The sequence below is a fragment of the Phocoena phocoena genome, chromosome 8 (genome assembly GCF_963924675.1).
Source record: "Phocoena phocoena chromosome 8, mPhoPho1.1, whole genome shotgun sequence".
Lineage (NCBI taxonomy): Eukaryota > Metazoa > Chordata > Mammalia > Artiodactyla > Phocoenidae > Phocoena > Phocoena phocoena.
The window spans coordinates 84,617,288-84,645,002 of NC_089226.1; the positions used below are offsets into that span (position 1 = coordinate 84,617,288).

At 36.3% G+C, this 27,715-nt stretch overlaps 1 protein-coding gene across 4 annotated transcripts in view; it reads left to right on the forward strand.

Moving 5' to 3' along the window:
• The window catches only part of QSER1 (glutamine and serine rich 1), a 79,100-nt gene that overhangs the window by 35,675 nt on the left and 15,710 nt on the right, over nucleotides 1-27,715 (forward strand). For 3 of the 4 annotated variants that reach the window (XM_065881996.1, XM_065881998.1, XM_065881997.1), the window contains exons 3-7: nucleotides 86-247; nucleotides 3,664-7,362; nucleotides 24,390-24,712; nucleotides 25,652-25,768; nucleotides 26,364-26,497. In XM_065881996.1, coding sequence (XP_065738068.1) covers nucleotides 86-247; nucleotides 3,664-7,362; nucleotides 24,390-24,712; nucleotides 25,652-25,768; nucleotides 26,364-26,497 — 4,435 coding nt within the window. The remainder of the gene's footprint in view (nucleotides 1-85; nucleotides 248-3,663; nucleotides 7,363-24,389; nucleotides 24,713-25,651; nucleotides 25,769-26,363; nucleotides 26,498-27,715) is intronic. The other variant, XM_065881999.1, reaches the window with a different exon arrangement.

A 27,715-nucleotide genomic window follows, 5' to 3' on the forward strand; every position in this document is an offset into this window, starting at 1 on the left:
GATTCCTTTTTAAAATAGGATCCGGAATATCATTTTATATTAACATATATTTTTACTTTGGGATACATTTTATCTTCAAATGTAGGTCTTTCTGGAATATTTGATACTAGTGTGAACAATGCCAGCACTAACACTAAAGAATCTTCAGTGATGAATTTTCTCTCTGCTGTTGAATCCCGAACTGCTCAGGCTGCTTCTTCAGGAACTACTCTTTTACCACAATTCAGGGCCCCATCCTGGCAGACAGGTGATTCTTTGTTCTCAGAATTTTTAAGTCCTTTAAAAATATGGATAAAATTTCACTTTTGATAATCTTGTCATTATAGTAGTGTGGCTGAGAGTGATGTTAATTATTGATTTTCCAGTGAACTTTAAAACCTGGAATTTTTCACTATTTTAAGGTGGACAAAATTCAAGAAATTGTTACTAGCAGAAATTCGGTTTTAGCACTCTGATGAAAACTAGCAAGTTGAAGAAGGTAGGTAATTGTTAAAGATAAATCCTAGATATCAAGTTTTTATCTAGCAATTTAAGTAGTTACTTGTTTACTTGAGAGGAGGAAAGATTAAATTTTTTTTTCCTATTTCACCTTTATAGAGGTGTAATTGACATATAAAACTGTAAGATATTTAAGGTGTACATTGTGGTGATTTGATATACATTTACATTTTGAAAGAATCCCCACATCTGGTTAATTAACACAGCTATCACTTCACATATTTATCTTTTGTGGGGGGCAGTTGGTGAAAGATTAAATTTCATTTCTTTTAGTGACTTTGGGCTGGATAGGTGTGGTATAGTAAAAAAAAACAATCTTGGAACTGATTTCATCATTAGAGTTATGTAAAGTTATCCTTAACTGAACAGAGTAAGTCAATCTTTAATAAAAGCCATTCCAAGTTGATATATTATGTACTTTTCTTTTTAAAATTTATTTATTTACTTTTATTTTTGGCTCCGTTGGGTCTTCGTTACTGTGCATGGGCTTTTTCTCTAGTTGGGGTGAGCAGGGGCTACTCTTTGTTGCAGTGCGCGGGCTTCTCATTGTGGTGGCTTCTCTTGTTGCGGAGCATGGGCTCCAGGTGTGTGGGCTTCAGTAGTTGCGGCACACAGGCTTAGTTGCTCTGCGGCATGTGGGATCTTCCCCAGACCAGGGCTCGAACCTATGTCCCTTACACTGGCAGGCAGATTCTCAACCACTGCACCACCAGGGAAGTCCTATTATGTAGTTTTCTGTTTTATTTTTCTTATTTCATTTTTCAACTGTTCCCCCACCCCAAAAGTGTTTGTATATACTTTTATTTTTTGCCGGATGACAGAAAGGTTAGTTTTTTTTTTAAGGTTTCATTTTAAAGAATATATTTTTAAGTAATAGCTATAGGAAATAATATTTTACATTCTGATATAAACTCCATTAATAGAGCTTCTCAGTATGTCTTAGAAACATTTTTTCTGCTTCCAAAGAAATAATGTTTTACTGTGAAATAAAACAGTATTAAAAAACACAGTAGGGGACTTCCCTGGTGGTCCAGTGGTTAAGAATCCACCTTCCAACACAGGGGATGCAGGTTCAATCCCTGGTTGGGCAACTAAGCCCACACGCCGCAACTAGAGATCCCACGGGCCACAACTAGAGAGAAGCCCATGCGCCACAATAAAAGATACCATGTGCTGGGCTTCCCTGGTGGCGCAGTGGTTGAGAGTCCGCCTGCCGATGCAGGGGACACGGGTTCGTGCCCCGGTCTGGGAGGATCCCACATGCCGCGGAGCGGCTGGGCCCGTGAGCCATGGCTGCTGAGCCTGCGCGTCCGGAGCCTGTGCTCCGCAACGGGAGAGGCCACAACAGTGAGAGGCCTGCGTACCGCAAAAAAAAAAAAAAAAAAAAAAGATACCGTGTGCTGCAACTAAGACCCAATGCAGCCAAATAAATAAATAAATATTAAAAAAATAAAACTACGCAATAGCTTCATTTTTTGCTTCCTGGAATAATTTTACATTACATGTATTGAGTTAGACTTTCTATCTCAGTTTCTATAATTACATTATTTTAAACATTAATTCTAATGTTTAGAATTAAAGTTTTTCTAATGTTTTTTCCTTCAAGAGTAGCTAGATATTTTCTGTCCTTGTAATGGTAATCCTTTTTCTGTCTGCATTGCGAGGCTTGTGGGATCTCAGTTTCCTGACCAGGGATTGAACCTGGGCCCCAGCAGTGAAAGTGCCGAGTCCTAACCACTGGACCGCCGGGGAATTCCCACTTTTTTGACATTTAATGGAAAGAGTTGAAAGAAGAATATTTTTGAAAAGGGCCAGAGAATCTTTTTTCCCAATTTTTCCAAAATGAAAAAGAATTTTTTTTAAAGGAAATTCACTAAAACATATGTAAACAGACTTAGAGAACGAACTTATGGTTACCAGGGAGGAAGAGTAGAGGGGAGGGATAGACTTGGAGTTCGGGATTGACATGTACACACTGGTATATTTAAAATAGATAACCAACAAGGACCTACTGTACAGCAAAGGGAACGCTGCTCAGTGTTCTGTAATAACCTAAATAGGAATAGAATTTGAAAAAGAATAGCTACATGTATATGTATAACTGAATCATTTTGTTGTACACCTGAAACTAACACAACATTGTTAATCAGTGGTGCTCCAATATAAGATAAAATTTTTTAAATGTAAACAATAAAAAGGTGTATAGAATGGAAAGTGATAGTTCCTAATTACAGTCCCCCTTTTTAGAGAAGAGTTAACAGTTTGGTATTTACTCTTCTTTAATATCTTTGTACATCAAAACTTTTTTTGTATATCCACCTAAGCAATGTTTATAGCATCAGTATTATTAGGATATGCCATAATTATTTTACCAGTCTCCTCTTGATGGATATTTAGGTTGTTTCTACCTGTTATTCACAATAACTATAATGAATGTCTTGTTTGAATCTTTGTGTCCACTTATTTCCATAGGGTAAATTTCTAGAAATGGAACTTTTGGATCGCATGGGTATAACAAGTTTTTACTTTTGCCATATGTGGCAAGAATGCTGTCCTGAAGTGGTAATACTCTCTTCTTGACAGTGCTTTTATTAATTTCTGATCAGCTTCTTTTGATAAGCATGCATCTATTGTTATGAGAAGTTGTTCATAGGAAGTCAAAACTTGAAATGCAAGGAATTTAAAAAATGCATTTATTTTGATAAAAGAAGCTGCACTATTAATCTCACTATTATTTTCAGATTTATTATGTTAAATGTAGGCAGTTCAGTTTCAATTTTAATGTTATGAACACTTTAGTTTGTCCGTTGGTATTTTGCATTGGGATTTCAAGGGAAATTAATCATTAGAGATTATGTACATTTTCACTGTTTTCTTAATTATCAAATGACCTTATCTGACTATATATATGTATAATCTCATATTTGTAACAGTCATACATATGAATTGCTGATACCTTTGTAATTTTGTTCCTGCCTTATGAAAGCTAGCTATTTTGAAATGTATTTTTGAAAATTTATGTGCAGAACTAATTTGTCAGGCTTTTCAGTTTTAAAGAGATTTTGATGGATTGAAGGTTATGTAAGTTTTATAAGTCTGTATTATGAAAGCAGATACAAGTGTTTGTGCTGTAACTGCATGAGCATATTTGTTTTCTTTTCATAGGTATGCATTCCTCAGCAGCAACTGAGCTGTTTGTTACTGGACCTTTGCCAACCACTGGAGCACTTCCACCCTCTGCCCTCCCTGCTTATCAGCATCCCACCACCTTCAGCAATAGAAACTTTGCCACCACCTCACCTTTGGTGCTTCAGGATTCAACTTTTAACACTACATCCAATGGAATTTTAAATCCTCATGATCCTTTGCTGCAAATCAAGACTTCCCAGGGAACTGTTCCAACCGCTTTGGCATTTGAGCGCCTGGGCAGTTCTGCGATAAGTAACAGCATACCACCTCAGTCTTCAACATACCGCTCAGCTCAAGAGTCTGCACCCCATCTTTTACAACCTCAATTTAGTTTGTTGCCTTCAGCACTTGGAGGAGCCCAGCAAACTCCTCAAGCCTACGGTTCAACTCTCTTTACTAGTTCTACTGCTTCCATTGAAAGAGCTCTTCTTCGAGAATGTAGTGTTATTAAACACCATCAGCGGCCTTCAGGTACTCAGTCTATTCAGGCACAACTGACTGGTTCACAGCATTCCTTACACAGTTATCTATCAAATGCAAGTGTGGTTAATTTTCAGGAAACAAGCAGGCAGTCATCTTTATCCTGTAACCCAATTGGAGATTCTACTCAGGTGAGCAATGGAGGATTGCAACAGAAGACATCCCAGGTCTCAGTGGGACTTGCTCAGTCCTATTCATCTGCAATTCCATCATCAGGGTATCCTCCTTCTACTACAAAAGTAAAAAGCTGTTCTACAAAACAACCACTAACATCAGCCAAGTCCCCCAAACCTCAAAGTATAATTCCTCCTGTGCAAACACTAAGCTATTCCAAACCTTTACATAACCAGAGTTCTGTCATATCAGGCCAAGCACAAATTTATTCTACAGCGCAGCTACCAAGCCTTTTATCAGTTAGTCAGTCTCAAAATTATGGTTTAGTACAGCCACATAATGTGCCATCTATTGTTCATTCACATGTTTATAGGTCCAGCAAAGTTGAGAAGTTGCCATCTTTATATAAAACATTGACTTTTTCTGGGTCATCTCAGACTATAACTTCTGAAAATCCAACACTTAATTATTCTTCTGATCAGCAAGAGGTATTATCGTCAGTTACAAATGAGAATTACCCTGCTCAAACAAGAGATCTGTCTTCAGTTAGCCAGTCTCAGAGCTACTCATCTGGTCACTCTCAGGGTTTATCACCAGTTAGTCAGACACAGGTTAGCTACTCATCTCAGTCACAAGTTTTGTCAGTTGTTAGTCCTTCAGAAAGCTATGCTTCAGGGCAGTCCCTAACATTAACAGCCCCTTCTCTTTCTTATTCTTCTGCCTCTCGGGCTCAGAATATGCCAGATTCTAGCCCAACTCAGAATTATATTTCTATGCATTCTTCCCAAAATGCTCAGACTCAAGGGTCATCATCTCCCCAGTCCCAAAAGTTTTTGCCTGTTGTCCAGTCATCATCTTTTGCGTCTTCTACACATTGTCAGACATTACAGAATAACATACCTTCCCCTGATCCAAAGTCTTACGCTGAAAGAAAACTTGACTCAAATGTGTATACATCTTCAAAGCAAGGGGATGATTTTCCAATGCAAGAGTTACAGGTATTACAGCCGCAAGTATCTCTTGAGTCATCAACCCAAAGGCTATCTGATGGGGAAATTAATGTTCCAGAGTCAGCTTATAAGGTGTCAAAGACAGATGACAGATATTCCCAGAGCATAATCAGAAGTAATTCCCATCTTGAAGATCAAGTTGTTGGGATTGTTCTACAGGAGTCAAAAAAAGAAGAAAACATAGTTGGTTCAGTGGCACAGCTTAACCAACAAGTTGGCCAAGTCAATAATGCAGCAACCCTTGATATAAAGAAGACAACTAATTTAATGCAAACTCCACAAATAAGGTTGAATACTAAAGACCTAAACCAGCAGCATTCTCTTATACAGAAGGTACATGAAGCCAAGGTCCAGGAGCAGCATGATCAAATAATTAATGCCTCATCTCAGATTCAAATTCCAAATAATGCTTTAGGGCATGGCCATCAGGCATCTCTTCCTAATACACAGGTCCTTTTAGATTCTGCCTGTGATTTACAAATTCTTCAGCAGTCAATACTACAGGCCAGTTTAGGACAAGTAAAGGCATCTCTACAAGTACAGCGTGTTCAAAGTCCTCAACAAATAGTACATCCTTTCCTTCAAATGGATGGTCATATTATTCAGAGCAATGGCGATCATTCTCAGCAGCAACTCCATCCTCAAAATTCTGAAATTATGAAAATGGACCTCTCTGAGTCTTCAAAACCATTACAACAACATCTAACAACAAAGGGCCATTTTAGTGAAACAAATCAACATGATTCAAAGAATCATTTTGTTTCTCTTGGATCAATATGTTTCCCAGAGGCAATGCTCCTCAGTGATGAAAGAAATATTTTATCAAATGTAGATGATATCTTAGCAGCTACAGCAGCAGCTTGTGGGGTCACACCTTCTGATTTTTCCAAGTCAACTTCAAATGAAACCATTCCTGCTGTTGAAGATGGTGATTCTAAATCTCATTTTCAGCAATCATTAGATGTCGGGCATGTGACGTCAGATTTTAACTCCATAGCAGCTACAGTAGGAAAGCCACCGAATATAAATGATATTTCCTTAAATGGAAATCAAGTTACTGTAAACCTTTCACCAGTACCTACTCTTCAGTCAAAGATGACTCTTGATCAACAGCACATTGAAACACCTGGTCAAACTAAAGCTTCTAAAGTAACTTCACCAGTGGTTGGGCCGGGTCATGAAGTCCAGGAGCAAAGTTCTGGCCCATTCAAGAAACAGTCTGCTACCAATCATGAACCTGAAGAAGATAGCGAAGTACCTGTTGATAGTACATTAAATAATAACAGAAATCAAGAGTTTGTTTCTAGTAGTAGAAGTATAAGTGGAGAGAGTGCTACATCGGAGAGTGAATTCACTTTAGGGGGTGATGACAGTGGTGTGTCAATGAACCCGACTAGGAGTACACTTGCACTGTTGGCCATGGCCCAACCTGGGGAGCCAATCAGCGTCAAGATTGAAGAGGAAAACCAAGATTTAATGCATTTTAACCTTCAGAAGAAGAAAACTAAAGGAAAAGGGCAAACTAAAGAGGAAGACAACAGTAATCAAAAACAGCTGAAAAGACCCGCCCAAGGCAAACGCCAGAATCCAAGGGGAACAGATATATATTTGCCGTATACTCCCCCTTCCTCAGAAAGCTGCCATGATGGTTATCAGCATCAAGAAAAAATGAGACAGAAGATCAAAGAAGTAGAGGAAAAACAGCCAGAAGTCAAAACCGGATTCATTGCCTCTTTCTTAGATTTTCTGAAATCTGGGCCCAAGCAGCAGTTTTCCACTCTTGCTGTACGAATGCCTAACAGGACTAGACGACCAGGAACCCAGACCGTTCGTACATTTTGTCCCCCACCACTTCCAAAGACTGCATGTGCAACACCCACACCTTTAGTGTCTGAAACTGGGGGTAACAGTCCGTCAGAAAAAGCTGATAACGAACTTAAAAACTCGGAACATTTATCTTCACTTTCTTCTGATGAAGATGATCCTGGAGTATGCAGTCGTGATATTTATAAAAGCACCTCCACTACCTTAAATACTTCGGATGCCACTTCTGATAAAAAGAAGAAAACAGGTAAAGTTTTAAAATTTAGATTCATAATTATGGCTTTCCACTTTAATTTTTCTGGCTCTATACCAAGTTTTATGCTTTCTTAGCTTGAAGCAGGTCTGCATTTTTCAGGACAAAATGCATAGGTAGGTATCTCCTTATTAAATAAGGAGACTTATTTTTTTAAATGTTCCTTGCCTATAGGAAAGTTCTGGGTTTTAGGCTGAGTAGTTCTGGTTTTTCTCAGCTTTTTACCACATGCAGCATCATTTACATAGTGCACTATCCAGACTTTTCTAACCTGAGACATCTTGAAGTGGCTTATGGATATGAGGCATTGTATTGAGGGCCATGTTGTTATATAAACTGGCATATTTTCTTGGTATGCTAATTTTGCCTAAAGATTAACATTTTACTATTAAGTATGGTTATTTTGTGTGCAGCATGCAGATTAATATAATTAAGTTAAAACTTTAAAAATTTTGTGCTGGGGCTTCCCTGGTGGCACAGTGGTTGAGAGTCCGCCTGCCGATGCAGGGGACACGGGTTCGTGCCCCGGTCCAGGAAGATCCCACATGCCGCGGAGCGGCTGGGCCCGTGAGCCGTGGCTGCTGAGCCTAGGCGTCCGGAGCCTGTGCTCCGCAACAGGAGAGGCCACAACAGTGAGAGGCCCGTGTACCACAAAAAAAAAAAAAAAAATTTTTGCTGGTTCCAAAATATATGCCCAAATCCTTGGGTGTGTGTTTCACTTTATTCTGTAGTTAAGGGAACATTTCGAGGAACTGTTTTGAGAAGCACTGCCTTATGTAAATGATTGACAAGTAGTATAAAAGTTACTATTTTAAAGAGCATACTCAGCTTCCCTGGTGGTGCAGTGGTTAGGAATCCGCCTACCAATGCAGGAGACAAGAGTTCGAGCCCTGGTCCGGGAGGACCCCACATGCCGCAGAGTAACTGGGCTCGTGTGCTACAACTACTGAGCCTGCGCTCTAGAGTCCACGAGCCACAACTACTGAGCCTGCGAGCAACAACTACTGAAGCCCGCGCACCTAGAGCCCGTGCTTCACAACAAGAGAAGCCACCACAATGAAAAGCCTGCACACTGCAACACAGAGTAGCCCCCAGTCGCCACAACTAGAGAAAACCCGCGCACAGCAACAAAGGCCCAACAGCCAAAAATAAATAAAAATAAAATAAATAAATTTGGGAAAAAAAAGCTTTAAAAAAGAATCATGCTAAGGAAAAACATACTTATAACAATAAAATAGCTACCACCTCTGTGCCAGGAACTATTAGCAATGCTGTAAGATGTGCTTTGTTATCTCCAATATACAGATGATAGAACAGACTAAATGAATTTTCCAGGTCCATACAGTCAGTAAATGGAAGAGCTGAAATCCAAACTCAGGTTTATCTGGTTCTAGAATCTGTATTCCTACCTTCCTCCTTTTTTTTTTTTTTTTTTTTTTAATAATTAATTGTTTGGCTGCGTTGGGTCTTTGTTGCTGCATGCGGGCTTTTCTCTAGTTGCAGTGAGCGGGGGCTACCCTTCGTTGCGCTGCACGGGCTTCTCATTGCAGTGGCTTGTCTTTGTTGCGGAGCACACCTGTGCAGGCTTCAGTAGTTGTGGCACGTGGCCTCAGTAGTTGTGGCTTGCAGGCTCAGTAGTTCTGGTGCACGGGCTTAGTCGCTCCATGGCATGTGGGATCTTCCTAGACCAGGACTTGAACCCGTGTTCCCTGCATTGGCAGGAGGATTCTTAACCACTGCACCACCAGGGAAGCCCCTGCCTACCTCTTTTGTATGAATAGAGTGGTGCTTTATGAGTAAAACCTTGTTTTGTGATGTACTTTTCAGCTTCTCTCCAGATTTGAGACTACCTTTTTAACTACTAGAGTAATATGAAACAGCTGGTATCCCAAATACTCTATCAGCATAAATTTCTGCTAAAACATTTGCAAAGAATTCTCATTTCGTTATACAAGGAAATTAGCATAATGGAAAATCATTGTTAGAGTCAAAACATTAGAGATGTGGCTAATCCTAGTAAGGTTTTACACTCTATTCCCCCAATTCAGAGTTCTTTGCAATTACTGTTATATTCCCTCCTATGTTCCTAGAGCAAACATTTTATAATCTCTGTTATAAAACATGAATCTAGAACTAGTTTCTTCCAGACAACAGTTATTATCTCATTTTTAGTTAAAAATCACCACCATCAACCCGATCCTTACAAATAGGTCTTTGAAGTTCTCCCTTTACCATCCCCATTGCCTCCTCATCTGTGAGAACTCATCATCTCTTGCTTGGACTATTGCAACGGACTTCTCATTAGAATCCTTCCCATCAGTCTCTACACCAGTCCGTCCTCCGCATTGTCATCATACTTTATAAAAAAGGAAAACCAATTGTTACTTCTCTGCTTTGAAATGCTTCTTGTTGCTCCATGGGAAAAAATTATAATGTGTAAAAATTCTCCCTTTCCATGTTTCACTCTTGCTCCACCCTTTCCACTTTCCCTCTTCTGTGACAACTGAATTTCTCATTGTTCCTTGGACCTGTGAGCCCCTGTCACAATTGTGCTCCTTTTGGGCAGGTTTTTTTCTACCTAGGCCTTCCTCTTGATTTTTTAGCCCAGCAGACACTTAGTTATCTTTGAAGACCATCTTCAAAGTCACTTTGTGGAAGTTACTCCTGGCAGAATTAGTGCTCATATCCTCTAAATTCCCACAGCCCTTAAATATTTCTGAAGGGCAGAAGTTTTAAATTGCAGCAAGGTCTAGTTTATCCAATTTTCCTTTTATGATTTGCACTTTTTGTATCCTAAGAAATCTTCGCCTAGCCCATAGTCACAAAAATTTTCTCCTGTTTTCTTCTAGGAATTTTAGAATTTTGCATTTTACATTTAAGTCTAGGGTCCCTTTTGATTTTTTTTTTTTTTTTTTTTTGGTATAAGATATGTGGTATGGGTTGAAGTTAATTTTTTTGCACATAGAAGTCCAGCTTTTCCAACACATTTGTTGAAAAGACAGTCCTTTCTCCACTGAGTGCTTTTTGCACCTTTGTCAAAAATTAATTGTGTGAGTTCATATTTGTGTGAATCTATTTCTGGACTCTCAATTCTGTCACATTGATCTATGTGTTTATGCTTTCACCAGTACCACACTGTCTTAATTGCTATAGCTTTACAGTAAATCTTGAATGAAATAAGGCAGTGTGAGTCTTCCAAATTTGTTCTTTTTCAAAATTGTTTTGCCTATTCTAGTTCCTTTCCATTTGCATTTAAATGTTCAAGTCAGCTGTTGGTATCTACAAAAAAATCCTTCTGGGATTTTGATTTCCTTGAATCTGTGGCAATTTGAGGAACACTAAACTGTTAACAATTGAGCCTTAATTCATGCACACATTTGATTTCTCTCACTAGTCTTGTGTAGTTTTTGGCATATAGATCCTGCTTTGTTAGATTTATTCCTAAGTTTTTTGGGGTGCTATTTATTGTAAGTGACACTTTCTAAAATTTTCAGATTCCAATTATGCATTAGTAGATTATAAAAATAGTTATTTTTTATACGTTGATCTTAAATCCGCACATTTATTTATTTATAATAAATCCGCACATTTATTATAAAATAAAATCTGATTTATTTTAAGACTTTTTTAATGGGAATTCCCTGGTGGTCTAGTGGTTGGGACTCCACAATTCCACTGCAGGGGGCACAGTTTTGATCCCTGGTTGGGAAACTAGGATCCCGTAAGCCATGTGGCACGGCCAAAAAAAAAATGGTTTTTAAAAATTAGATTCCATAGGATTTTCTATGTAGAAAATGATGTCATCTGCAAATAAGGATAGTTTTATTTCTTCTTTTCCAGTCTAATGCTTTTTCATACCTGTCTTAATATACAGGACTTCCTATACAATGTTTAATAAGAGTGCTGAGTGTGGACATCCTGAACATGTTCTTGATCTTTGGGAGAAAGAAATCAGTCTTTCACCATTAACTATGATGTTCACTGTAGGTTTTTGTAGATGCCTTTTTTTATTGCATTAAAGAAGTTCCTTATATTTTATAGTTTGCCAACAGTTTTTATAATGAACGGAGGTTGAATTTTGTCAAATGCTTTTTCTTCATCTATTTAAATGATCATGTAGTTTTCTTCTGTAGTCTGTCAGTATGGTGAATTACATTGATTGATTGTTAAATATATCTGTGGCCTTGCATTCTCAGGATAAACTCCACTGACTGATATATTATCTCATTTATACATTGATGGATTCAGTTTTCTAATTTTTTTGTATCTGTGTTCACAATGAATATTAGTCTGTAGTATTCTTTTTGCAATGCCTTTGTCTGGTTTTGGTATCTGGTTATTGCTGACCTCATAAGTGAGTTGGGGAGTATTCCCTTCTTCTCTATTTTCTGCAAGAGATTGGGTAGTATTGTTTCTTCCCCAAATGTTTGGTTGAATTTGCTAGTGAAACCATCTGGACCTGGAGTTTTCTATGAATTAAATTTCTCTGACAGAACTATTCAACTAGTCTGTTTCTTCTTGACTGTGTTTTGTATCTTTGAAGGAATTGGTCCGTTTCATTAAGTTGTCAAATTTATGAATATAGAGTTGTTAGTAGCATTTCCTCATTATCTTTTTAATTTCTGTAGGTCTTGTAGTGATTCCCGCTCTTACAGTCTTTTTTTAAAAAATAAAATATGGCCTATTTTTTAAAAAAAATTATTTATTTTTGGCTGCACTGGGTCTTTGTTGGTGCACATGGGCTTTCTCTAGTTGCAGCAAGTTGGGGGCTACTCTTCACTGCGGTGCGTGGGCTTCTCATTGCAGTGGCTTCTTGTGCTATGGAGCACAGGCTCTAGGTATGCAGGCTTCGGTAGTTGTGGCACGCAGGCTCAGTAGTTGTAGCACATGGGTCCCACTCTTACAGTCTTGATGTTGGTCATTTGTGTCTTCTCTCTTCATCTTCGTTAGTCTGGATAGAAGTTTTATTAATTTTATTGATCTCTTCAGAAGACCAGCTTTTAGTTTCATCGATTTTTCTCCTTTGTTGACAATTTCACTGATTTCTGCTATTTTCATTAATTCCTTTTTCTGTTTGATTTTGGTTTATTATGTGCTAGTATTTTTTTTTCTAGTTTCATATGGTAGAAGCCTAAATTGCTGATTTCAGACCTCTATTCTTTTCTGCTTTAAGCATTTAATGTTACAAACTTCTCTCTATGCCCTGCTTTAGCTATATCCCACAGATTTTATTTTTTATTTTTATTTATTTTTTTTTTTGCGGTACGCGGGCCTCTCACTGCTGTGGCCTCTCCCGCTGCGGAGCACAGGCTCCGGACGCGCAGGCCCAGCGGCATGGCTCACGGGCCCAGCTGCTCCGCGGCATGTGGGATCTCCCCGGACCGGGGCACGAACCCGTGTCCCCTGCATCGGCAGGCGGACTCTCAACCACTGCGCCACCAGGGAAGCCCCACAGATTTTATTTTTATTATTTGTTTTTATTTTCTTTTCTTCTAAAAGTTTTAAAAATTCCATTTGGTGCTTTCTTTTTGATCTATGAGTTATTTAGAATCATATTTTAAGATATTCAAATATTTGGGAATTTTCCAGACATCTGTCCTTTATTGATTTCTACTTTGTGTAATTTCAATTCTTTTAAATTTTTAAGGTTAGCTTTATAGCCCAGAATATGGTTGATCTTGATAAATGTTCCAGTGCACTTTAAAAGAATGTGTATTCTGCTGTTGTGTGGATTGTTGTATAAATGTCAATTAGATCAAGTTGGTTGTTAGTGCTGTTCAGATTCTTCTCCTTGCTGGTTATCTGTTTACTTGTTCTGTCAATTACTGCGAGAGGATTTCCAAAGCTTCCAAGTATGCTTGTAGATTTGTCTGTTTTGCTTTTTATTTCTATCTGTTATTGCTTTGTGTGTTTTGACCTCTGTTTTTAGATATGTACACAGTTAGGATTGTTAAGTCTTAGCGAATTGACCCTTTTATCAGTATATAATATCCTTTTTCCTTGGTAATAATCTTTATTCTGAAGTCTACTTTGTCTGTTATCAATGTAGCCACTCCAGGTTTCTTTTGATGAATTGCATGTATATCTTTTTCCATCCTTTACCTTTAACCTATCTGTGACGTTATATTTAATGTGGGTATTTTGTAGACAGTATATAGTTCAGTTTTGTCTTTTTTAAAAAAACTCTAATCTCATAATCTCTCTTTCAGCTAGAATGTTTAGACCATTTACATTTAATGTAATTATTGATATAGTTCAATCTTCCATTTTATCGTTTTCTGTTTCCCCCCTTTTTTGTTCCTGTCTCCTCTTTCCTATCTTTAAAAAAAAAATTATTTGAACTTTTTTACTATTTTATTTTTAAATTTATCTCTTTTTTTTTGGCTGTATCCTTTTGTATTATGTTTTTAGTTGACATAGTGATTACAATCCACTTAGTTAATATTTTTGCTACTTAAAATGTAAAAACCTGAATACCATAGAGATCTCTTTACCCTTTGCCTTTATGTTATATATATTTGTCCTATATATTACCTCTACATATATTGAAAACCCTGATAGAGAAGTAATTTTTGCTTTCAACAGTCATATATATTCTAAATAACTTAACAGGAGCAGAATAGTCTATTGTATTTACCCAGATATTTATAATTGCTGTTGCACTTCCTTTATTCCTGATGTTCCAGGTTTCCCTCTGGTATCATTTCCTTTCAACACAAAGAAGTTTTCCATTTTTAAGACTTTTTCTTTGATTTTCAGGATTGTAATTATTTGTCTGGATAAGGTTTATCCTGTTTGGAGTTCATTGAGCTTTTTGAATCTATAAAATGTATCTCTTTTTCCAAATTAGAGAAGTTTGGGGACGTTACTTTTTTCTGCACCAATCTCTCTCCTATGGGACTCCAATGACATAAATGTAAAATATTTTTATATTGTTACTCAGGTTCCTGAGGTTCTGTTTCTTTCTTTTTCAATCTTTTTTCCCCCTCTGTTCTTCAGATTGTATAATTTCTATTGGTCTGTCTTCAAGTTCATTGACTTTTTTGCCTTCTCAATTCTGCTACTGAGCCTATCCAGTGAATTTTTTATTTCAGATATTTTTTTCAATTCTAAAATTTACATTTGGTTCTTTTTTCTAGTTCCAATGTCTCTGCTGAGAACTTACATATTTCCATTCATTTCAAAAGTATGTTCACCTTACCCCAGGGAGCCATGATTATGATAGCTGCCTTCAAGTCTTTGATAATTTTAACATCTGAGTCACCTTAGAGTGGCATCTGCCACTTATCTTTTCTCTTTGAAGATTGGTCACATTTTCCTCATTCTTAATATATTGAGCAGTCTTGGATTATATCCTGGACATTTTGAGTACAATACTGTAAGACTCTGGGTTCTATTAAAATCCTCTGCAGAATGTTGATTTGTTTTGTTTTAGCAGGCAGTCAGACCATAAGTTCTGTCTCATCTTGGAGTGATGGTCTGAAGTTAGTTCAGTTTTCAAAGCCTTTGCTCTGGTGCTTTGGATCTGTCAGAGCAGTTAGTCTGGAACTTGGGTGGATGGTAGACTGTTATAGTTTAGATCTCAAAGACTTTGCTATACTTCTTTGGGTGTATTCTGCATATGTGCAGTTTAGGCATGAAACTAAGATTTGTGTAGGTTCTTGCACAGAATTAGAGAATACCACTCTCCAGTTCTCTCTTCCCTGGGAATTTCCCTACATGCCCAGCTCTCAGGGTTCCCTTTCCCAGACATTTGGCTAGAAAGCTGGAATTTTCCTTGGATTTTTTTTTAGCTGCTTATGCTTTAACACAATTCTGTACAACTAGGACTGCCCTTGGGGCAGCACACTGAGAGAAGAGAAGAAAGGACAGGGAATCCTCCTACATGTTTTTCCCCAACTTTATTGAGATATAATTGACATACAACATTTTCTACTCTCTTCATGCCATAGGAGCCCATGCCCCATCCAGGTGCCTGTGGTACGCCAAAAAGACAGGTCTTCTGTTCGGGTTTAAGATGTCAGGTTTACTCCCTTTGCGTTGCAGCTCTGTGACTTGGGTTGCCCTTGGGGCAGGGCTGGGAGAGAGAGAGAGAAGAAAAAAGAAATGACAGTGGCCCCCCACATTCTTACTTTGCGTGGGGCTCCTTTCCCCACTCCTCTGTCCAGAAAGACAGATTTTCTTGGAGTTTTTGTTGTCTGTGTCCTGTGTAGTTCTGCATAAGGGCCACCCTCTAGTTAATGCTAAGTGATAAGAGGGGAAGGAAAGTGAGGAAACATCTCTATATAAAGATTATTTCAGTTTGGGCTTCCCTCCCCAGTCTGCCTGCAGTTACTAACTTTGCAGAGTCTTCAGGTAGTTGCATTTTATGTTTTGTACAGAGTTTTTATTTGTAATAAGTAGGTCTAGTGGACTTAACTTCATCTTGGTTGGCACCAGAAGCTTTTCATGAATTTTTAAAAATTTGTCTTACAGGTTACAGTAGTTATTTCTGATGCTCAAACTGTCCTGTAATGGGCCGGTAGGAGCCCCTTCAATGTTTTGAGATTTTGATTGTGATTACATTGAATTCATAAATTAATTTTAAGGGAGAATTGTTATCTTTACAATATTGTCTTCTCATCCACTTATGGAATGTAGTGTTTTTCTACTTATTCAGATCTTATTTTATGTCTTTTAATATCTTATCAATTTTTTCCACATAGATATTCTATATTATAGTATCTAAAAAATACTAGTTTTACTAGTATTTTAAATACAATTTTCCCCATAGTGTTCTCTCATTGGTTACTGATAATATACGGCAATGATTGATTTCTGTGTCTCCATCATGTGTTTGGCATTTTTGTTGAATTTCTATTTTAACAGTTTTTCCACCTGATGCTTTTGTACTCTTAAGTAGATGATTATATATTCTAAAAATAATGGTAATTTATCTGTTTCTTTTTTTTTTTTTTTTTGGTAACTTATCTTATTGGCTCAGGCCTCTGTTGTTTAATAGTAGCAATGATAGCAAGCATCCTGGCCTCCTTCTTGATATTTAGTAAAATATGTAGTGTTTGACTATGAAATATATTTGTCAGTTTCTAGTATACCATACTCTTTAAGAAGATATCCTTATGTTTTGAAGTTCTGAAGATTATTTTAAAATTAACAAAGAGCATTGAATTTTGTCAGATGCCTTTTTGAGCTGGTTCTGGTAAATCTGCTTTCTTTTACCCCCACATTCATCTATTACTTGATTTCTTAAAGCTAAACCTCTTTTTAATTTTTATTTTATTTTATTTTATTTTTTTTTATTTTTTTTTGTGGTACGTGGGCCTCTCACTGTTGTGGCCTCTCCTGTTGCGGAGCACAGGCTCCGGACACACAGGCTCCGGACACACAGGCTCAGCGGCCATGGCTCATGGGCCCAGCCGCTCTGCGGCATGTGGGATCTTCCCGGACCGGGGCACGAACCCGTGTCCCCTGCATTGGCAGGCGGCTCTCAACCACTGCGCCACCAGGGAAGCCCTAAACCTCTTTTTAAAAATTTCTACCATGAACTCTGCTTGGTCATGATGAATTGCTTTAGTCCACTGTAAGATTTAAGTTGCTAGTATTTTATTTGGGATTTTTACACCTAGATTCATAAATGAAGTGAATGTATCGTATTTTTTGTCTTAATCTTGTTCATTTTTGTATTCAGGAATATGCTGACCTTACAAATTGAATTAGGAAAGTTTTTATATTTGTTTAAATTTTTAAAAGCTTATTATATATAATTGAGATTTCTAAGAATATATCTGGAACTCTCTAGTTTTTTCCTGATAGTTTGATCTATCTGGGCCAATTCAAGAATGGCATATTTTCTAGTAAAATCATCTCTTTCATTTAGATTTTAAAATTTGTTGTTATAAAGTTGTACATACTATTACCTTATAAGTTTGTAGTCTCCTCTGTTTCTGTAGGTATGTTCTTTCTTGTTCCAGCTGATTATTTGAATCTTTTTCCTTATCAATCTATGGAAGACTTGCCTATTTAATTGTTCTTTTCAAAGAACCAATGTACTTTTTTTTTTTATCATCATTTTTTACTCACTTTTTCTTAATTTCTGCTTTTATCAGTTCTTTTTCCCTATCTTCCCTGGGTTGAATATTCTCTTTCTGGCTAGTTTGTTATTTCTTTGCTGTCTAATGAATGGCATTAAAGTTGTATGTTTCCTTTTTTTTTTTCACTACACTCTGGCTCTATTCCTCTGGTTTCAATTTTTAATGCTCTCACTGTCCTTTCTAAATGGTTTGTCGTTTCATTTGATTTCCTTTTAACCCAAGAGTTATTAAGAATAGTGGGGTCTTGCCTGTTTCCCAGTAGATTTTTGGTTTTTTGGTTGTTTTTGGTATTCCTTTAATCCTAACTTATGGCCCTGTTGTATTGTGGTCAAAGGAATATGAATTAAGTAATGTCTACATTTTGAAATTTGTGGAAATTTTGTTACTAGCTTGGTAAATGGCCAATTTTTATAAATATCCCATGAGTACCAAGTGCTAATAGGTTTTATTTGTAATATTGTTCAAGTCCTTTATATCTTTTTATTCTTTGTGTAATGTAATAAATGATATTAGGTTATTTAAAAAAATGTATATGTACATGTTGCAAGTAAATGATAGGTCTGGAATTTGCCTTAAACTATCCCAGCAAATATAAAAGAGGTGACAGAAAGATAAATTTATCAAAATGTTTGTGGTTGTTACAGTTGGGTTATGGTATGTGAGGGTTTGTATAGTCTTACATATGTTTTAAATCTTTAATAAAAAGGTTTTTTAAAATCCTCCCTATCCTTATTTGTTTCTAGATTGCTTCATCTGTTGATTACTGAAAAGGGTGTGTTGAAGTATCCAACTATGTTTTATTGTTTTTCTAATACTGTGTAGTTGTTTTGAACCCATGTAATTGGGTGTTTGAAATTTTACTACAGTTAAATTTCCTTTTATCATAATAAAATCTCTTTTTCACATTTAATTTCCCATTTTGGTTTTTAATATTGCCATACTAATCTTATTGTTAGCATTTTTAGTATATTTTCCATATCTCTTCTTTCAGAATTTTTTTTTCTTGTGAGATATAACTCAGATATAGAAATATGATACACATAAGAAAAACACACAGAAAATTCCCATAAATCTGAAAATGCAAATATTAGTTAAGACATATTCCCTGACCACAATGCAGTAATTTCATAAAAAAATAGCAGAAAGGAAAAAAGAGACAAATAAAAGTAAGTTTTTCTTTGTAAAACTTCTAAATAACTTCTGCTAACTTCTAAATAACTCATGGCTTTAAAAGGAAACCAAAGCTGAAATGACAACTCACTTAGGACAGTGGAGCATCATATTTTGGAACCAAGGGGATGTGCCAGGAATGTGTGGGGCAAAGAAGAAAATTTATGGTGTTAAATGCTACTCATTAGAAAGCAAGAAAGTTCAAAAGTAAATTGAGTGTTAAAGTAAATCCAGCTCATAATCTGTAGAACTAACCACTGTCTGAGTTGGATGGTAATCACCTCCTTGCTTTTCTTTTGTAAATTTTACCACCTGTGTATGTATCCCTGTACTTTTGTTTGGCCCATTTTAAAACTTCTTATAAAGAGCATCATACAGTATTGATAAGTTTTTCCTTCCGCTAATTTGGAAGCTATTCTTTTTATAAAATATTTCCTTAACTTTTTATTATGGAAATTTCAAACATAAAGTTACAAAGGTTGGTATAATTAAACCGATCTATGAATCACTCAGTTTCAGTAATCATCAATACATGGTCAGTCTTATTTCATTCTTATCTTTACCTACCCTCTCACCCCCTCCCCCCCCGATGATTTTGATGAAATATTTCTGTTCTTTACCTGGAGATAATAGGGATTACAATATGCATTTTCACTTTCTCAAAATCCATTAGTATCTTACTCTCCCGAATAACGTAAAGACTCTGAGCACTAAAACTCCATTTTACCCCCTCCTAACTTTAATGTTACCATGTATTTTAATATTTGCGTTTTTTTCTTTCTGGCCACGCCACGTGGCTTGTGGGATCTTAGTTCCCCAACCAGGAATCAAACCCTGTCTCCCGGCAGTAGAGGTGCGGAGTCCTAACCACTGGACCACCAGGGAATTCCCCCACGTATTTTAATTCTATCCTATTTTCTAATACTCAACAAGAAATAGTGTATTAAATAGTCAGTGTTTGCTTAGGTTTATTTATATATTTACCATATTGCCCTCCATTCTTTCTTGCACCTCACATCTCCTTGGGATGACAAGCTTATGACTAAAGCACGTCCCTTGCAGTTTCTTTTTCTGAGGGTCTGCTGGTGGCCGTACCTCTGTTTTTGTTCATAGATAGCTATGTGATTTGTTTTGCCATGTAACTTAGAGTGCATTTTCAAAATTCAGTGACATTGCTATAATAAAATCCCTTTTATTTCTTCATTCATCCATTATTTATAAGAACAATGTTTCCCAGTTCCTTTATCAATAAAAATGAAGGACAGAAATAAAATTGGTTGTAAAACCTATCTCAATAAGTAATATTCACCCATGAGTCCATAAACGAGTAAGTTTTAAATGCCACATCCACTCAAAAGAAGCATTCGTTTTACATTTACATTTGTTTTACATTAAGTTTGAAAAAATATTAATTTAGATCTACGGTATTATGTGTTATAAGTATTATAATGTTAGAAGTGTTTAATATATAGAGCATTCTGGTCACAAGACATAAAAAATTGATTTCCATTTATATACATTTTTGAGGCAGAAAGTATGATGTATAGTTATAGTAGCATAAAAATATATTACATTAGGATAATGTAATATACATTAGGATACAATTAATACAATAATATTACATTAGGATAATAATCTAATCTTGAATGATTAGATTATTTTCCCATTGTTATTGAGATATGATTGATGTACAAACTGTGTAAGTTCAAGATATACCGCACAGTGACTTGATAATTAGATTATTCATTTGTATTTCCTCAACAGGCCTCCCTTTGATTGGGAGGAGTCATATAAATGTATGAGGATAGTTTTAATCTGGGATACAGATCAGGTAGGCTGGCTGGTGACAGCTATTAGACCACCCCCCTCAGCCCCTCCTCCCCCCTAATTAGCTAGAATAAGGGAGAGATGTACTCTAGTTGCCAAGCACTGTAGTTCACTCATTTCCCTTGCCTATCTGCTTTTCCATTTTCTTTTGTGTTTCATAGGTCTGGATTTGTGTTGGGCTCTGCTTTGATTCCCTCTCAACCCCTCCTGTAGGCAGATAGAGTTCACTTTCTTCAGGGAACAGTTTTTACATTTTGACCTGTGATCAAGCCACCCCTGCTGCCTACAGCTCAACATAAGCAAGGGGATCACTGCCCTTCCTGTTTTATTTACTTATTATTGTATATGTTATTATTTTAGTTCATCAGCACTACTCAAAATTACTGCTGCAGTGCTGCATGTTCTTTATATTTGTTTCTCAGCCTGGAGCTTCTCTATCAGCTCTAGGCTTCAAAGTCCTTTTTTAACAGCTTTGTTAAATTATAATTCACATATCATAACATCCACCCATTTAAAGTGTACAATTCACTGGGTTTGTAGAGTTGTATAACCGTGACCACAATCTAATTTTAGAATATTTTCATTATCCAAAAAGAAACCCATTATTAGTCAGTCTCCACACCCACGCTCACACCCAATGATAGGCAACCACTAATCTATCTTCACTATAGATTTGCCCTTTTTTGGACATTTCATGTAAAAGAAATCATATAATATTTGACCTTTTGTGACTAGCTTCTTTCATTTAATGTAATGTTTTCAGTGTTTATTCATGGTGTATCATATATCAGTACTTCATTCCTTTTTATTCCCTAATAATGTGGATATACCACATTTTGTGTATCCATTCATCAGCTGATGGACATTTGGGTTTTTTCCACTTTTTGGCCATTAGGAATAATGCTGCTGTCAACATTCATATACAGGTATTTGTGTAGATTTATTTATTTAGAAAGTGGAATTTAGAAGTGGAATTCCTTGGTTATATGCTTAACATTTTGAGGAATGGCCGAACTATTTTCCATAGTGGCTGTACCATTTTACATTCTCTCCAGCAAGGTACAAGGGTTCTAGTTTCTCCTCACGCCTGCTAGCATGTTATTGCCTGTATTTTTTGTAGCCATCCTAATAGCTGTGAGATTGCAATTATCTACTGAAGTTGCATTGAGCTAATGACTTATAGTGTTGAATGGCCTTTCATGTGCTTATTGACAATTTTTATGTCTTCTTTGGACAAATAGGTCCTTGCTCACTTTTTTTTTTTTTAATAAATTTTATTTATTTATTTAGGCTGTGTTGGGTCTTCGTTGCTGCATGCAGGCTATCTCTAGTTGCGGTGAGTGGGGGCTACTCTTCGTTGCGGTGCATGGCTTCTCATTGTGGAGCACGGGCTCTAGGCCCACGGGCTTCAGTAGCTGTGGCACGTGGGCTCAGTAGTTTTGGCACGTGGGCCCTAGAGCACAGGCTCAGTAGCTGTGGCGCACGGGCTTAGTTGCTCCGCAGCATGTGGGATCTTCCCGGACCAGGGTTCAAACTCGTGTCCCCTGCATTGGCAGGTGGGTTCTTAACCACTGCGCCACCAGGGAAGCCCTTGCTCACTTTTTAAATTGGGTTATTTGTCTTTTTATCATTGAGGTGTAAGAGTTCTTTATATATCCTGGATACAAATCTCTAGCAAGTACATGATTTGTAAACAGTGTTTCCCATTCTGTAGGTTATCTTTCCACTTTTGTGATGGCATCAATTGCAGCACAAGTTTTAAATTTTGATGAAGTCCAGCTTATTTTTTTCTTTTGTTACATGTAGGGTCATGAAAATTTATACCTGTTTTGCTTCTAAGAGTTTCATGATTTTAACTTTCACATTTATGTCTATAATCCACTTTCAGTTAATTTTTGTATATGGTGTGAGGTAGACATCCAACTTTATTCTTCATTCCTATCTAGTTGTCCCAGCACCATTTGTTAAAAAGCTTTTTCATTTTTCCCCCATTGAATGGTTTTGGCACCCTTGTTGAAAATCATTTCACCATAAATACAGAGTTTATTTCTGGACTTTAATTCTACTCTTTTGATCTATATGTCAATCCTTACGCCACCATCACACTGTCTTAATTACTAAAGCTTTGTGGTAAAGTTTTGAAATTTCTGAAATGTGAGTCTTCCAACTTTATTTGCAGGATTTCTTTTGGCTATTCTGGCTCTCTTGCATTTCCATATGAATTTTAGGAATAGTTTGTCAGCTTCTGCCAAAAATGCAGCTAGGATTTTTATAGGGATTATGCCGATTCTTTTTTTTTTTTTTTTTTTTGGCTGCACCACACAGCGTATAGAATCTTAGTTCCCTGGCCAGGGATCAAACCCACACCCCCTACAGTGGGGGTGGAAGCGTGGAGTCTTAACCACTGGACCGACAGGGTAGTCCTTGATTCTTTTAATCAGTTTGGGAGTTTGCCATCTTTACAATGTTGACATTTCCTATCCGTGAGCACAGGATGTTTCTCCACTTATTTAGACCTTTAATTCTTTCAACAATGTTTATAGGTCTCAGAATATAAACTTTGTACTTCTTTCATTAAATTTATTCCTAAATAGTTTCTTTTTGATGATATTATAAATGGAATTTTGTTCTAAATTTGTTTTTGGATGGCTCATTGAAAGCATTTCGAAATACAATTGATTTTTATATATTTATCTTATGCCCTGCAAACTTGCTAAATTTATTTATTCTAATAGTTTTTTAGTGGATTCCTTAGGATTTTCTGTATACAAGATCATTTCATCTGCAGATACAGTTTTATTTCTTCAGACATCCTTCTTAGGGGGAAGCATCTCATTTTTTACCGTTAAGTATGATGTTAACTGTGGGTTTTTTGTAGATGGCCTTTATCAGGTTGAAGAAGTTCCCTTCTATTTTTAGGTTCTTGAGTGTTTTTATCATGAAAGTGTTTAAATTCATGATACTGAATTTTGCCAAATGCTTTTTCTGTACCTATTCTGATGATCCTGTGGTTTTGTCCTTTATTATATTAATATGGTGATTGATTGATTTTCAGCTGTTAAAACCAAGCATGCATTCCTAGGATAAAAGCCACTTGGTTATGATGTATAATTCTTTTCAGTGTTGGTATATTTGCTCATATTTTGCTGAAGGTTTTTGTGTTTGTATTCATAAGGGATACTGGTCTGTAGTTTTTTCATGATATTTTTGTCTGGTTTAGGTATTGGAATAATACTGGCCTTGAATGAGTTGGGAAGTGTTTCCTCTTATTTCTTAGAGTTTATAATGGATTGGTATTAATTCTTACTTAACTGTTGATAGAACCCGTGTGTACCCATTTGGGTCTGTGCTTATCTTTGTGGGATGTTCTTAATTTCTTTTATTCCCTTGTTATTGGTCTCTTCAGATGTTCTCTTTCTCCTTGAATTCTTTTGGTAGTTTGTGTCTTTCTAGGAATTTGTCCATTTCATCTAAGTTATTTGTTAGCATACAGTTTTTCATAACATTACTTTATAATCCTTTTTATTTCGGTAGCTTCTACTGGTATTTCAAAGTATTTGGGAGGTGCTGTTTTTGTTTTCCACGTCCAATCAGCTTTTCTTCTAGGAATTCACAGTTTCAGTTGGCTGACCCTTCCTTGTCTTGCATCACTTTTTTGTCTCTATTCTTTTAAAAATATTTTTGTGCTAAATACTTAAGTGGAAGTAGGGGTGAGTTTAGGTCGATGGAGGTTCTGTCTAATTGTCATCCAGATGTAATTCTCACCACTTTGGTTCTTGGAAGTTAATAACCATTCTTTAATTTCATTGTTTCAAATAATTTGATGGCAAAAATAATAAGGTCTTTCTTTGTAAACTGTTCAGATTTTACTCAAAGCAAGTAAATGTTTAATAATTTGTATTACTAATGTGCATTTGCTTGATCTAGTTTCAGAAGCCCTACAGGTGGCAACTACTAGTCCAACTGCCAATACTGCTGGTACTGCTACTACTTCCTCCACCACTGTGGGCGCAGTTAAGCAAGAACCTCTCTACTCTACTTCATCTGCAGTAAATATCCTGGAAAATATAAACTCTGCAGAACCCCCAAAGTCCATCGAACATGATGGTCTTCCTTCAGACCAGTTTGCAAAAGGACAGGACACTGTTGCCATAGAAGGTTTTACAGATGAGGAGAACACAGAAAGTGGAGGAGAAGGCCAATACAGAGAGCGTGATGAATTTGTGGTAAAGATAGAAGACATAGAGACTTTTAAGGTGATGTGAATGTTCACAGGTATAAAGGTCATAGCTTAATGGGCGTGCCCTATGGTAGCCTTCATGATGACTTTTAATACCATGCATCTAGCCTGAATTGTGAAAAGTTATATTTTTATAATTCTGTTGTCATAATTGTTAAATAATGAAATCAAACTAGAGATGTCAGGTATTTTGAAAAGGAAAATAGCTTAAAATAATTTTAACTCATCTCTGAGTTTTGTGTATTTCTGACTGGTCAGTATATTGCATTTAGCTACTAGTAATTAGAGCAGTTTTGAAATGTTAATTTTTTTAAAAGCTTCCAAGTCATTTGTATTATTAGAAGTTTGGAGAAAATGGTTATTTATGTAACTTAAAAGTTTAAAGAAAATAACAGGAATACAATGTAAAAGTAGAATTAGACTTTTTTCAAATTGCAGAATGTTATAATTTCATATAAGAAATTTTTAGCAGTGTTTAAGAAAACTCATTTTGGGGTTTTTGTTTGCTTGCTTTTGATTTTATTTTTTAATTGGGGTGGAGAGAAATGGTATTAAAAATACAATGAAGAACATAATATTTAAATTATCCATATTCCTTCCATTCACAATTAACTATTGTTAATATTTTAGCATATTTGTTTCTGGTCTTTTTGAATACATACATACTGTTATAAAATTGCATAAATAATGTATGACAATATCATTAGTGGAAAACTTTCCAATAGCTATACAAAAGGGTAATGGGTTACAACTGCATGTTTTTGCTCCCTGCTTCTGGAAGAATTTAAGCAGAGATTGAATAGCCCACTTAAAAGGATTACTGCAAAAGTTCAGCTAGGTAAAAGATAAAAGGTTGAGCTAGGTAGGTCTTTAAGATTCCTTTCAGCTCTGAGATTCTATAAATCTAGAATATGTTGCTAGTTTCTATAAATGTTGTTAATATTTCTTATTACAGGAGGCTTTAAAAGCAGGAAAAGAACCCCCAGCTATTTGGAAAGTACAAAAAGCTTTATTACAGAAGTTTGTTCCTGAAATTCGAGATGGGCAAAGAGAATTTGCTGCTACAAATAGTGTAAGTAAAATGCTTGTTTACATTAACCTTCCTATTTTTTGACAGTGATCCTGGGTAAAATACAGAATGATGTAAATTTAAATGTATTGTTTAATGTATGTATATTGAGCATTTCTGAGATAAAATATTAAAATTGAACTACAGAGTATATGATACTGATTTTAAAATAAAATTAATGTCTAAATACCAGCTACTTAAATTGCTTAACTTTTTATTTTTTAAATAAAGGAAAGGAATTAGTGTTAGTCTGTGAAGAATTCAGATGGACTCAGAGACTCTTATATTGATTGTTCTGCCAGAGTCAGATATCCTGATTTACCAAGAAGACTTACAGAATTATTTTCTACCTAAGTAGTTGTTTCCTAGCACTGAGTAAGTGAGCATCTGATGATCAGCCAAATAAGATTGCATCTATATATGGACTTGCAGTTAAGAGTGAGGCTGGAATCAGTTTTACTGAGGGTACAATTAGCCTGACCAGAGCTGCATTTTGAAAAACTTGAAGGATGGCTCTGTGACAGTCTATCAAGACAACAAAGTAATATTTTATGTACAGAATGTACAATTATGTAATTCAAAGTGTTTCTTTCCTTAGTACCTCGGATATTTTGGAGATGCAAAGAGTAAATACAAAAGGATATATGTGAAGTTCATTGAAAACACTAACAAAAAGGAGTATGTCAGAGTGTGTTCCAAAAAGCCACGAAATAAGCCTTCACAAACTATCAGGTATTTATTATTTTATGTAATATGTTTGTAGTAATTATTGGAAGGCTTATTATTGGCAATGTCTTGTACAAAGAATTACATAAATTAAAGAGGCTGATTTTTTTTTTTCCATTATGTACAAGTCTGAAAATTCAGTGCCTGATGTAATAAGTGATTCTTTTTGAAGTAATGAGACAGGAACTGTAAAGCCCATGGCTATCATGGTGGGATGGGTACCCTTTTCTTCTGAGTCCTTTTGGTGTCACCCTAGTATAGTGAAAAAAATTGGATTTACAGTCTAAAGGTTTGAATCCATCTTTTTGTGACCTAGATTTAGATAACCTTTCTAGGGACTTCCCTGGTGGTCCAATGGTTAAGACTCCATGCTTCCACTGCAGAGGGCCCAGGTTCGATCCCTGGTTGGGGAACTAAGATCCCACGTGCAGTGTGGCCAAAAACAAAGAAGAAAGAAAAAAAAGATAACCTTTCTAAGCCCTCTTTTTTATCCATAAATAAAGTGAAAATAATAACAGAATGTCAAATTTAAAATGAAAAAAATTGAGCCTGTACATTACAAGTACAGTAGAATTGTCATCATGTATCAGTGTGACTCTGGGTTGTCTGGAGCGTGAATTTGGAAAACAGATGACCTAGCCACATTCCCTTTGATCTCTGTGGGAAAGGGGGTGTGAACCTTGATATTCTCAATCTAGTGCTAGGAAGATCTAGTTTAATGAAGATTCCAACGTATTGGACACAGCCCACCTTATTTTTATGATGTAATTTTATCCACTCCCTCAAATCTCCAGAACTAGTGTATAGCAAATCTTAATGAGGGGCTCTAGAACAGGTGCAGTTGGGATTCCACATCAAAACCTGGCACCACCAGAGCCTCTGAGAGTTTCTGACATGACTATAAGTCCATTGATCATCTGCCGTGTACAGCCTCATAGTCAGGAAAATGAATTTACAAAGGGAAAGGAAGAGTAGAGGGAGAGAGAGAAATAGAGATGGAATTAATACAGTCCCTTATTAACTGAATATTGAATGTCAGTGGTTAAAGAGTATATTACAAGGGACTTTTGGAGGAATCACCATTGGAGATGTGTAGGACTTAGACTTTATTTTGGAGATACTGGTGAGGTAAATAAACTTTTCTTCACCAGTGTTTCTCGGGTTTTTGTCTAATTTATTTTATTTTATTTATTTTTGGCTGCATCACACGGCATGTGGGATCTT